The sequence below is a fragment of the Coloeus monedula genome, assembly GCF_965178545.1.
Source record: "Coloeus monedula genome assembly, chromosome: 12".
NCBI classification, from domain to species: domain Eukaryota; kingdom Metazoa; phylum Chordata; class Aves; order Passeriformes; family Corvidae; genus Coloeus; species Coloeus monedula.
This window is the reverse complement of record NC_138792.1, coordinates 10,279,761-10,293,057: the sequence shown is the minus strand read 5'-3', so window position 1 is coordinate 10,293,057 and position 13,297 is coordinate 10,279,761. Positions and strand designations below refer to the sequence as shown.

At 39.4% G+C, this 13,297-nt stretch overlaps 1 protein-coding gene across 2 annotated transcripts in view; it reads right to left on the bottom strand.

The window, feature by feature from the left end:
• TENM1 (teneurin transmembrane protein 1) overlaps window positions 1-13,297 on the bottom strand; it is a gene marked incomplete at both ends in the record, with an annotated part of 234,187 nt that overhangs the window by 58,412 nt on the left and 162,478 nt on the right. For both annotated transcript variants that reach the window (XM_082289581.1, XM_082289582.1), the window contains 3 exons: window positions 377-626; window positions 5,244-5,387; window positions 10,790-11,057. In XM_082289581.1, coding sequence (XP_082145707.1) covers window positions 377-626; window positions 5,244-5,387; window positions 10,790-11,057 — 662 coding nt within the window. The remainder of the gene's footprint in view (window positions 1-376; window positions 627-5,243; window positions 5,388-10,789; window positions 11,058-13,297) is intronic.

The window sequence follows — 13,297 nt, the reverse complement described above, 5'->3', positions numbered from 1 at the left end:
ACATGATACTCTGCATGTTTGCTGTGGAATTATGCAGTTTTCTTCAAAAATATGCAACGTGGTATATTTTAACTTTTGGATAAAATGTATGAAAAACCTCACAGGAAGAAAAATCAGCTTTATTAATTCTTCAATTTGCAGAAACTCATTATGCAAGACCTGTTCTAAAGGCCACTTAAAACATCCTATTTAACTGACGACTAAAAGTAAGTTTTCTGGTAAGTAAGTTTGATAGTTGATGACATGCATGGCCACAAAGCAACTGCATGTGGCTATTTCTTCAAGTCCCAAGGGATAAAAGTGCACCCTAGTTTTCACAGGCATATCACAGCCAGGATTATGCACATTAATCAGAGAAAGTCAATTATTTTTTTACCTTAATTCTAATATGCCAATTGAATTTCCAGAGGGAAAGATCCTTCTGACATAATTGAAGTCCCCAATATAGACACTTCCATCAGGCCCAGAAGCGAGTGCAACTGGGGCGAAGAGTTTGCTGTTGAGGGCAAGTCCGTTGCAGTTGGAGCAAGAGACACTTCTCTGGTGTCCATTGCCCATCACAGTGGAGATGACTGGAGGCTGCTGGGAAATGAACAGGTTTTCCCCATTTCCTTTGTGCAAAATTCCTAAAGGGAGGGGAGGGAAGAAAAAAGAGACAAAATAAGCCAAATGTATGGCATTTAAACTATTCTGTAGTTTAGGATTATGAAATCCTCTAGACAGCCAGATTACCAAAATAGCAACAAACATTTGATATTTTAAAGACTATCACAGGGTTCCACTAATCTTTTCCAATTTTGTTCATCCCAAGCTTCACTGTCACCATTTTGTTCAGTAGTGGCTAGTGACTATTTTAAAGCCAACATCATGAAGAGAACTCACGGTTGGTTAATGCTCTAACAAATTGACTGCTAATTGCAGTGCTATCTGGTTTCTTGGGGATTACTGCTTTAATATTCATTTTATTCATAAATTTTTATTAGGTAGCAGAGGAATTTCTTAGGCAGTTTGAATATTTAATTAAAGGAGATTAATAGCAAGACTACTATGCGTTTTTCACAAAAGAGCACGGAGTGGCAGTACAAAATCGATATTCAAATTTAACTGCGAGTCCTTCATGGTACATGAAAATGGGGCCAAGTGCAGCAAAGCCAAGTTAAGAGTCAAGGAGCAATTGTGAGGCACAAGTGAATGTCTTCCCAGCATGTCTTCCACCATAAAGGCTAAAACATCTTCCCAGTGTATTCTAGCACTGCTCTGCAGCATACATTGTTGAAAGTCTTCCCACTTACCAGGTTAGTGATACCAGAACTAGTACAGAGATGTATTTTCTCAAGCTGATAGCTATAGTATTTATTTTAAGTAACAATATGGTAATATATTTAAGAAGCATCTTTGAAATGACATGTTGTCGCAAGAATTTGGCTATTGCTGAACAAAATATAGGTACTCTTTTAGATCCTAGTCCAAAATTTCTTATTTCCCTTGAAAAGCCCAGTACTTCGTCAGAAAATTGGCACTATTAAAGGAACAAACACAAGGGAATTTACTTTCTGGAGGACTCATGCTGGGAAATGAGAATATTCTAGACACTGCAGGAAGCACATGTTGAGACATGTCTGAGTTTTCCCAAAGTACAGCAAATGTATTTATGTATTGTCTCTACCAACTTTTGTTTAAACTATTTTTTGTGACTTTCAGGTAAATCTAAAGCTAAAATTCACCTTGGAAATTACTGAATGTTACCACAGCTATTTTGAAGAGAATTATATTTTTAAAAAATTATTTATGAACAACAGAGGATAGAATGCATAGATTTGTTTGAATAATAGCTTTCAAAAAAGCATCCTGGAAACATGCCAGTAAAATAAATGCCAATATTCTCTCTTATGCAGTGGATAAAAATACTATGAAATGAAGATGCTGGCTTTGTCTGAAATTACGATGTTAAGGTAATCTTTCAACATCCTCTTAAAAATACCAGTAAATAATTAGGGCTCTGGAGAATATGTTTTACTGTCAATAAATGTGTGTGCTTAATATCAGGCTTCCAAGCTGCTGCTTTAATTTTAGTTGATGCTGTGTTGCACTGGGGTTGAAATTACCTTAAAGCATAAAGTCTCTCTAAAACTACTCCTCCTTGCCCCAGATAAATAAAAATGGAATCAATGCACTTTCCCATCAGAAGAAAAATTTAATTCAGATAACACCCTGAAAAATTGGTTAATACCACATTCATTTGTATTCATGAGATACAGTTGTCTTTAAAAGACCTCTATGCAGGAACTAATATTTACGGTATCTGTTCTCTTCTTGATTATGAGAAATGCCCTGATGATCTTCCAAACTGACAAAAACCTTTGTACCAGAAAACATTAAACTCTAATCATGTCACAAATTAGAAGTGATCTAACATCCAAACTGGTGGGGAAAAAAAAAGTGGGAAAAGAGCAGTAGAGTAGAGCTGAGAACAGGATGTGATCCGTTGTTAACCTAACAGCCACACAGATGCAAAACTGCATACATTTGAAAAACTTGAGTTTCCAGTGACAGCCACATTGGAACAATATTTGTTATCTCACTTCAATTCTGCTGGAATCAGGAATCCTTTTTTTTCCCTTTTTTTTTTTGTAAATCCTTACATCTGGCAGTAGAACACAGTTTTCACTTGCTAAGGTTTCTGCATGTCAATACATGTACCTCCACAACTTACTATGAACTGCAAGTCTGAAAAATTGCATCTATTTCTTTTTACTCCGTTTATTTTTAACTTCTCTAAAATAAGAAGCCTTCATGGGGAGGGAAAGAAGAATCTCTGCCCTGGCTCTGAGCAGGAATGTGCACAGTAGTAGACCTGCTGGGAGACCAGGCTTAGTGGCTGAAGTCAGATATAAGCTCTTCAGGACTAGTAAATCAAGCAAAGTGCTTCTAGTTTCAGTTTGAAAATAAAATTGCAATTTGCAGTACAGAATGTTATATTCCAATACTGTTGCTGTACGTAATCCAGTGGCAGTGTTTCAAAATCGTGAAAGTTTCATCCTTCTAAAAAGAGCAGCTCTTCATACAGAGGAGATGCTTTAATTAAAAGTGAAAAATCTTAATATATTCATGCTCAAGAAGGCTACTCAATACTTTTCATATCAGTCATGGTGGCATGGAGATAAGTCTGAAATACATAATTCTGGTTTGAATCGTATTCTTGTCCTTATCTAAAGCCCATTTCATATATCTGAAAAGGAAGCGCAGTTCACTTGTTTTTAGGTAAGACCAGAAGCACACTTGTTACTTTTATCCTTTTGGTTACCACAGTTCATTATTTGGTTTTGTTGCTTTAATATGAACCTACAGGCTGCTCTGGTAGGTGTGAACCAGCTTCTTTATATCTGCCCTTAGCTGCTTTTCTAGTTCTTGTACACGAGCCAGGTGTGGGTGCTCAAAGCCTGTAATAGTCCTGAGGAACCTCTGACACATCCCTGAGCCTGGGCTTTGTTGCCCCACTGGAGATGCTCTGACATGCAAACTGCAAACAGAAGAGACCCTGGATTTCAGGTCAGATGTGCTTATGCTCTCTCCTCCCTTCCCCTCCTGTGCCTCAGAAAGTGATGGGTAAAGATGTTTGGCAGCTTTCCCTGACTTCAGCCTTGATCCGTGTCCAGCACAGTGGGAATATGCAAGGAAGAGGAGCAAGTGTAGAAGCTGCACATTCCCCACCCACGTAGTGGGTGCAGCCCAGCTGATTTGAGAGGAGGTGGCCTGAGGCTGACAGGTCAGTGCCCTCTGGCATTCTCAGTCATGCAGCTGGGACGGGGGGAGGGGGGACAGGAAGCAATTTGTCACCACATACCTTGTGCTCACGAGAGCAATGCCTTAGCCCTGCTTGGATTGTAATTGCATACTCTACAAAATCTCAGAACATGTTAGTGACTATGGGGTGAACTGTAGTAGTAACCACTGCAGTTATCAGATAGTCATACAAATTGGAGTTGCTGCCAGCAATTTAGTCTTGAAATTAAACTATGCAAGTGGTAAATTGGCACTAAGGAGCAGACTATGGGACTCACAGTTGGGGGCTCAGCTGACTGAGGTCAGATTTCTCTTTGTGTTAAATGTCAATAGCTGGCATTTAAAAGAGACAATCTATACAAACCAATAAGACAGGGAATGAAAGGACTGCTGTTTAAAATGTCAAACTATTTTAAATCAAAACAGAAATCCAGATCATTTACAAACTAAATCTGACCTTTTGTATTTGGAATATTTATACTGTAGCTGTGCATTCAGCAACAGAACTTGTAAAACTTGAGAGCCATACATCTGTGCATCAATCTTCATCAGCAGAAGTTTGCAGATAGAAATAGATTCTATTGGACTGACTCTCAGCTGGAGCAAATTGAGGGAACTTTACTGAATCCAATACTCTGCTGACTTATAAGTGCTAAAATCTGACCTCAAGTTTCTCTTCTCCTGGACAATGAGATATCTGTTTATTGGGAAAACCATATATAGTTACCATAATTTATCTACAAGTATTGTTTTAATAATTTAGTCCCACTAGTTCCCAATCACAGATGTTCACGGAGGAAAAGAAACCTGGTATAAAATAAAAGCAATGGGAAAAAATATTCAAGCCTCCATGCTTGAAGAATCTCTCTGCAGGGTTAATGTTATGACACCAAAAGCATTTACAGGTTTTTTACTAATGCTTTGAAATGTGTTGGGTTGCTTGTACTGAGGAGTGACTTACTGTGCTTCTCCACAGAGTGGGCAGCCACAAAAGCTGCTGCACACTGGACTGGCAGTGTGGGTTTGGAAGTGCTGGTCTGTGATCAAGCAGGGTTTGTCTGCCTGGGGCTGTGTTGCTATGAACTGATGGCGGTCATAGGATGAATTAGGGGTGTAGACACTTCACTGAGAATATAACACACTACAGATTGACCTGAAATGTGGCACTTCTATACCAGCTGTGTGAGAATGAACCCAAATTAGTTTGCCCTTTTCCCATCCAAACGACCACAATGTGTTAGCAATCGCAAGAGTCAGTGATATTAATGTCTAAACCCTGGGAGCCAGAACATTAAAAATATCCTTTCAGATGGCATTTACAGTTCAGCTCTCAATAAATGAGGGTGCATATTCAAAGAGGATTACACATTAGGAAGTGTAACACTTAAAATCTGAACAATTAATTCCTTTAAAATTTGTACTCTCCTTCTGCGTGGGCAGTTAATAAAGGAGGGACTTACCACTTTGTGGATTTAATACATGGTGTTTGTTTATAGACCAGCCACCCAGATTTGAAGCATCCATTTCAAAGCCTTGAAGGATTACTGTTCTCTTCTCCCACAGAATAAAATCAGGACATGTTTCATATTCATATCCCACCGACACTGGAAACAAATAATTAAAGATCTCTCAGTCTCTTTTTCTCTGTGAACTGCTAGGCAGTTTTTCATTCCAGTTTTTGATATTCATCTGTTAAGTAATGATGCCACTAATTTTCCTCTGCCTGATTGCTATTGTTGAACGGTATTTTTTTGAAAAAAGGGTTTTAAGAGATTAGTATGTTTTTACAACTATAGTTACTACTGCTTCAAAGCAGAAAATTGTCTGTGATATCAGTTGTGGATTTCATAAGATTATAAATCTCCTCCAATGACTCCTGACTTGATTGTTTATTGCATTTCTGCTAATTGCCTGAAAACGAGCTTAAATAGAAAAGAATCCATGCTAAAACAAATTGGTTTTAATTTGTTGGCTGACTGTAAAAATTATAGTTAGGCAGAAATGGATTGACAAGCTGAACATTTATAGAATTACGCATTTATCTTAACAGGCTTGCACATTACCAAAATACCCAATGAAAAATCTTGAATTACCCTAAGGATGGTGGGTCTTGGGGAACTCAAATTGATTAAAACCCTTTTCCTTTAGCACTTCCATAAAACAAAACAAAAATTCAGAAGTTTTGATATCTCTAATATACCAACCTTTCAAAAAAAATTGTTTATCTCTACTAGATTTCAGTGAAACTCATCATAAAGGAAGAATACTATTTTTAAACCAAATTCCATAATTTGACCTAGGAAATATTGAAATAGTTCAATCTTTCCAAAACAAAAATGTTTCAAAAATATTTTAAGATACAAAATTAAAAAAAAATGAAACATTTTTAATAGTTCCTTTTCACTTTTTCTGTGTAACAGCTTTAGGTATATTTTACTTAAACCATTAAGAGTTTTAATACCACCTAAATTCCATTATGGCATACAATAAAAATATTTTGACCAGGTCTAACAGGGAGCATTTGTGTTTGTAAGATAAATGTTTTATGACAAACTGAAAGCTGTTCCTTATAGTAACAGCTTCACCATTTTAGCAGAAAGAGCCTGTTTTTGCAGCTAAACTCTGACTTGTAAAAATCCCATCTCCTTAAGTACTGTAAATACTGTATTCTTCCAATATTACAGGTTTCAGTTTGAGGGTCCAGCAGCCACTTTGTCCAATTCTGTTACAGGAGCTCTTACAACCAACACCAGCAAAGCTTCTGGGTACCGCCCTGAGGCGAGAGACCAAATAAGGCCATGGAACTTCCAGAACAGCCACATCCTGTGCTGGGATGAGTCACAAAGGTTCAGTAACCGAACACACTATTTTCTAGGTGTTAATGCAGAGAGAAGATAAAGGGCAGATTTTTCCTGTGAAGCAACCTCACATTTGCCACCTACACATTAACATCTTCCGTCCAGTCATGCGCTTAACACGTTCAATCCCAGGTTAGCTGTGCATGCTTGAAAAGAGCAAAACCCTGAAATGCAGCCCCTCAGCCTGGCTCAGTGACTCGTTAGGGACCCACAGGACAGATCAACAACTGCTGGGAGGGACCATGCTGAAAGCTGGGTGAGGGAGGCATAACAATTGAGAGCATCTGGAATCCAGGCCCACGGATCCATTGGAGCATCTTTACCAGGGCTGGAGCTAACTCCACAAAGTGTCAGTATTCCCTGCCTACAGCTGATGTTTCTGAGCAGCCAAATAAGCTCCAGAGGTTATCACTCCCTTTCCTACAAGTTCACTGTTCCCTGCTCTCACAGTTACTGTGCATGGCTGTCTTTTTGTCCTCTCTCATCAGTGAGAGACATACGGACACACTTTGTGTGCATCTACAACCAGGCTTCTATGCAAACTTACCCATATTCATGGAAGACACCTATGCTCCAAAAAGAACTACCTGTGTGATCTTAAAGTGGGTCTCCTGAGCCATCTAACTGGAAGTCTTGCTGTACCACCCATGAAAGTTTCCTATCAGTCATTTTGCATGCGAAGTAACCAAGGGAAAGCATCATACTGGTAAAGTCAACAGGATGATTACAGTGCCACTTGAGAAGTATTTTGTTAGGGGCAGGTATTGAAAAATGTAATTTTGTAAGTGAAATTAAAATCTCTGCCAGCTTACCCTCATTGTGGGTGTTACTTTCTGATCCAATTAATTTGTAGCACTTTTTTGAGGTGACTGAGATTTCACTGTATGAATGTGAACTTCAGTGACTAGTTTTAGACATTAAGTCAGCAAGTACAGTTCTCTTCAGTCTCAAAATGGATTTCAAAAGACCTACTGACCATCCGTACCAAAACCCAATTCTTTCCATACCACTATTGAGAAGGGTAATTGGTACCAGACCTATAGTATAAGGGCTGTTGCCAAAATACAGGTAAGAAATAAAAGACACAATTAACCAGGAAAGTAACCTCTATTTCAAGCTCCTCTGAGGTATTTGTACTTATCTGCATCCATCTTCTTTGAACAATGAATAAAATGTACTCAACCACAGCACCTGGTAGGGCTGTTGGAGAGCTGGTTTACGCTCAACCCCAAGAGGGTTCATCCTTGCAGAACCCTCAGTGCTGCTATGTGGGACACAGAGCCTTGCAGGAGTCTGTATGGAGGTACACAGGAGCATATATCGAGGATTTGACTGAAATCCTTTTCTTGTGTTAGATTACATAGGCTTTACCCCCAAGCTTTTGTGTGTCAATATCCACATGATGCTTCTTTACTCAGAACAAAAAAATGCTGCTTTGTCATCTCAGTTGTTACTCTGAGAAAATGGCCTCTTGTGAGGAGCTTGGGGACTGGACACATGCCAGCAAACATTTCTTCAACAAGTTTAAACAGAACCATTTGCATGTGGAAATATGCTCAGAAAGTCTTGTTTTCTGTAGCTGGTTATGTGATCAGTGCTGTCAATAACCCTGAAGAAAAATATAGATGTTTATAGTATTTAGAAAACCAAAAGCAGATGGTTATAATCCTGAGTTCCAGGACTTCAACCTGCTCCAATTTAATTTAATTAAAATGAAAACTGAACAGAATGCATTATTAAATATTGGTAATATACTGGCAGAAGAAATTATTTTGACAAAAATTCATATAATGGATGCAGATAAAGGTCCCTGAGTAACTACAGTGTGTCAAATTAAATAAAGCTTTATTGGAATCTAACAAAGCATGCTAGTAATGCACTTAAAATATCAAGATTTTTGCTTCTATTTTGAAAGAAGCATAATTAACCTAAACTTTATGGAAAAGAATTAAAAAAATTAAGCACCAATTAAATAATTTAAAAGTTGTTATCCAGCACTATTGTGTAAGCTTTATTCATATTTAAACACATTAAACTCATCTACTCCTAATTTGGGAAACTAACTACAGTATCATTTAATGAGATGTTATGTATTGGAATTAAAATGTTCTAAAGTCTGGATATGTACTGGACTTCACAATCATTAGAGGACTCTTAAATGACGCAGCAGGAGCAGGGTAGTCAACTGCTCCCTCTCCAACGTGTAAGTGACAGCCTCTGGACACAGGGCACACGTAGCTGTGCTGAGGAAAGCCCCAGGTGGCACCTATGACCCACCTGGTCCTGCCTGATCACCCATAGGAGTGCTCAAGGTCAAGCTGGAGCATTTTTTTATTTCTGGATTTGCACAAATATCTGCCAACAACTAACTTAATACCCTCCCTCACCGCAAAAACAAACAGGAACTGGTATCAGCAACAGGACGAGGCTGGATCTGCCCCTTCACAGGCTCTCCTGTATCTCAAGAGGCTTAGAAGGGCACTGCTGCTCCTTGCCACACATCACACCTGGGGTGTTCAGAACCCTGGTGTCAGTGCCAGCACCTGACTGACCCCAGCAAAAAGTTGCCCACCCTTTTGCGGATGTGAGCCAGAAGTGGAAGATCAGATCCAGACAGGGGAGATGATGCAGCAGTTCTGGAGACCTTGCACCAAGGGTGGAGTCTGGATTTTTTTAGGCCAATGCAATGTGTGAGCTACAGTTGGAATGAGAAGACCTGAGCTTCTGCATGAGCATTCATAGCAGATCAGGAAACTAATGAAGCCAAAAATGTATCACTGTTTTCTTGGTTGCTTCAGTTTTCAGCTGAATTTGTTCCTGATCTGGCTCATTTCATGATCGAATGAATGTGAGTGGTGGCCCATGGGTAAGGAGAGAACGTGGCAATGTCCCTGCAGGCAGCAGCCCCTGTTGTGTGTGTTGAAGGAGACAGTAGGACCACAGCTCTGGGAAAAGCTTCTTGTCTGACATTTTCCTTCACATACTGCATTACGTAATCATACCCCCCATTTTGGTCTCATAACCCATCATGGAAATCCATGTCTGTCTATGCTTGCATCATTCTCAGGGAAGAAATGACCAGGAAAATGGTATAATCCTCCTTTTCCCCACTGCCTCCCCATGCAGCCACCTCCCAGACCATCTGTCTGGGAGCACACAGGAACAGCGTCACGCACCAGAGGCTCTGGGAGCTGCAGAGCCTGGCAGGCACCTTTTGGCTCTGCACAGGCCACTCTGCAGGCACTCTGCCTGCATGGACAACACAACAGATCCTGAAGGAAGCTCCTGGCTGCCCCTCAGAACAGTAGTTTCATATATGGAATGAGGCATATTCCTTGCAAGGGTGCACTGCTCTGTGTTGCCCTTGCTACTCTTGCCTTATAGCCTGATCTGCCAGTGCTGCTGGTGATAATTGCCTTGACATAAAAAGCAAACAGAACTGCTATGGAAGCGAATGGGGTTGATTCACAGTATCAAGCTTTGCTTGTAAAGTAAATAATTCTAATACAAAGCATCTATTAGTCCATTAAGCAACATAACATCAAAATTAAATTACAAAATAGAAAGCCCTTAAAAAAATCAGGAAATTAATGAAAATAAAGATGCTGGCTAAATAAAATGTATTTGCACAGACAGAATTTCTGTAGCAATTCTCAGAATAGCCTTTGCTGCTTGCCGAACAAAGCCTATGAAACATGCTGATTTGTAGATAAACATCTTTAAACAACAAATCAATTAGTTTTAACTGTTGGAGACATGAAATGTAGTAAGAAAGGATGCCCAAAAGTTAGAATTTTGTAAACCCTAAGCGGAAATGACATTTTAAATGTCACAGCCAAAAAAATGACAGAAACAATGACACACCAAAGGTGACATTCAAAAACAGAGACAGCTGAATATAATGCCGTTAGTACATAACCATTCTCTGAGGGAAAACGGAATTTTCAAATTGATTAAATTAGAAACATGACATTGGAAGAACAAGAAAATAAATGTTCTTAGGAAATCATACAAGTCACTTCAGTGACTTCAGCTAAAGAGGCATTTGATTTAAAAGAATGTAGGAGCAGTAAAAAAATTTATTTGCCGTATTTTCCCGGCTTGATGCGTTTGAGTGCTTCTGCTTACATCAAGGTGATTCTACATACCCATTGCCTCAGCCAGACCAGAAACCTTCTGTCCATATATATCTGTCTTATTCCAGGCGAATGTGTACACCAAATTGGCTGCAGCAGGAAACCATTTCTGAAGCAGACGACCTTCAACAGCAACTATCAGATGGACTTTTGCCATTCCAGAAGGGATGGTTGTGTGTGTCAAAATAATGCGCAGCAAAGTTTTATACCCCGGTGTCCGACTACTGAGATAACTGAGCTTCACAAAACTTGAAGGAATTGTAATTTCCTCTTGGACCACCTTGGAAAAAACCACATCATTATATCTATAGCCAAGAAAAATGCAAAATTATAATAGTAAGAGCAGGTAATTATTTTACATTTCACAATTATGATGTGAACACGGCACCACTGAAACAACTGGGTTTATTTCAGCAATGCAGTACTTGGGTACATGACAAAACTTCCAACATCAGACACGGCTTGGTCAACTTACTGGATGGCAGGCTGTCTGTTTGATAAAGAGCCTCTTCCTCTGTCTACTGGGGAGCAAATACTGCATCTGTGAACATATTCTTACATACAAGCTGCACAGCTTTACCTTGTCTTTACTACTTGGTTTACTTAACAAGTGTTCTTAAATGGAATACAATTAAAATTTTTTTAAATATACACACATCTTCAATCACATACATTGTATGTGAAGATGCTATCCTGCTTTGGAGGATATAACTTTAGCTTGGAGAGTGTTAAGAAAGAAAACAAACCTTCCTGCTAAACCATCTGTGCAGTTAGGCCAAGCTCCAGCACGAAGGGGCATGGCGTACGAAGGAGCAGCATTAGGACCCTAACAAGCTAACTGGGGACACACAGCAGTGAGGATGAAACAAGCTGAGCATCAGAGTCATCTCGCTCACAGGTAAGTCCCCAGGGAGTGCAAGTGAACTCAAATCCCAGGGCCCTGCTGTCAGTACTGCTGTCTGAAGCACTTGGATTAAAGCTAGCTTGGAGATGCCCACTGTGGGGTGGTATCAATTCCCACTGCAATGGAGATAGGCCCTCAGCAACTAGAAGGATTGCAAAGGCTGTGAGCTTGTCAGGAGAAAAAAGAAATTTGGCCTTGACCTTTTGAATGATGTGGGCCTTGGAGCTACAAAAAGGGATTTAGCTCTTGTGGTCCCCTGAGAGAAAAGAGCTGTTCTGGGACAGACTGTGAGGAAGAGCAGGCAGGAGATGAGAATGGCTTCTTGGAGGATGCTACCACAGTCACTCAAAAGCCACCTGACTGTGGTTAATAAGGTTAATGATGTTAGTGCATTTCTGTACTAATGAATCAACCTGTCACAATGTTAAATTCATCGTGCTTGGAAAAAGACAAACTTTTGTTTACATTTCCCATTTTTAAAATATTCCTTGTCTAACAATAGATTGCTTCACTTTGAACCAATTTTATTTACACACTGCAACAGTATCAGTGTCACAGCATTGCTGCAGTACAGCTGGAGGCCTGCCAGCACTTGTCGTTTCAACATATGAAATGTAGTGTTGCCAGGGAAATCCTGCTCCCTTTATTGTTCCTGATTTGCAGTGTTCCCCTTCTTTCCTGCTGACATCCCAGCTGCCCTCTCTGTCATACATCTGACATCCCTTCTCATTTTTTAATAGAAAAGCAGGAAGAAATATTCATGCATTAATACATGCTAATATATCTGTCTCCTATTATTTGCCGTTACTTTTTGCTCAACACTCTAAGAAACCTCCAATGCCAAAAAAAACCCCCCCAAACCCAAAACTGAAGAAGAAAGAACTGGGGAGCAGTTTCTGAGTAGAGTGCATCTTTGGGTACCCCGCTGTTCAAAGAAGACCCAGGCATACCTCACGTGGAGCACAGTGACCCAGTTTTTTCTTACTGGTGTGCAGCAGTTATTCTTAATTTATGTTCATTAGTTTCACTTAGCACATTCTGTGAAGCAATGCTATGACCATCAACTGGATGAAGCATGATAATAGTTATGGAGATGTTTTGACATAATTGAGTTCAAGCAGAGGTCTGTCACATGTAGAATAAAGTAGAAACACTTTTAGGAGGCTACAGGTACCCTCAAAAGTATCTTACAGGCTTGCTCAGTGAAGTTAAAAGGGAACCCAAAAGAGGTCTTATTGTTTAAAATCTAACTGCTCAAACAACATACTAAAAATTAAGAGCATTATTAATATGACCCAAGCTGTGTTTTGTTGGGTGTTTGACTCTCACAGCCTCTTTTAAGTCCCAAGTAAAAGAACAGTTAATTACAAGGTTAATTAGAAATTACTTTGAACACTTAAGAGAGTGTCAAGAAAAAATACATTTAAATTAAAAAAGAAGTCCTAAAGATCATATTAAAATTGCTCTGCCTTGGAAAGAAAGTAATAAAATTCAAGAATCTGACATAGGAATGTTCAAAGCATCATGTCTCACACTGATGTTTGGGAAGTTGTACTGATTATCTGTAACTAGGAATGGTTTTGTGCATCACTATCAACAAATCAGGGTTTCAATAA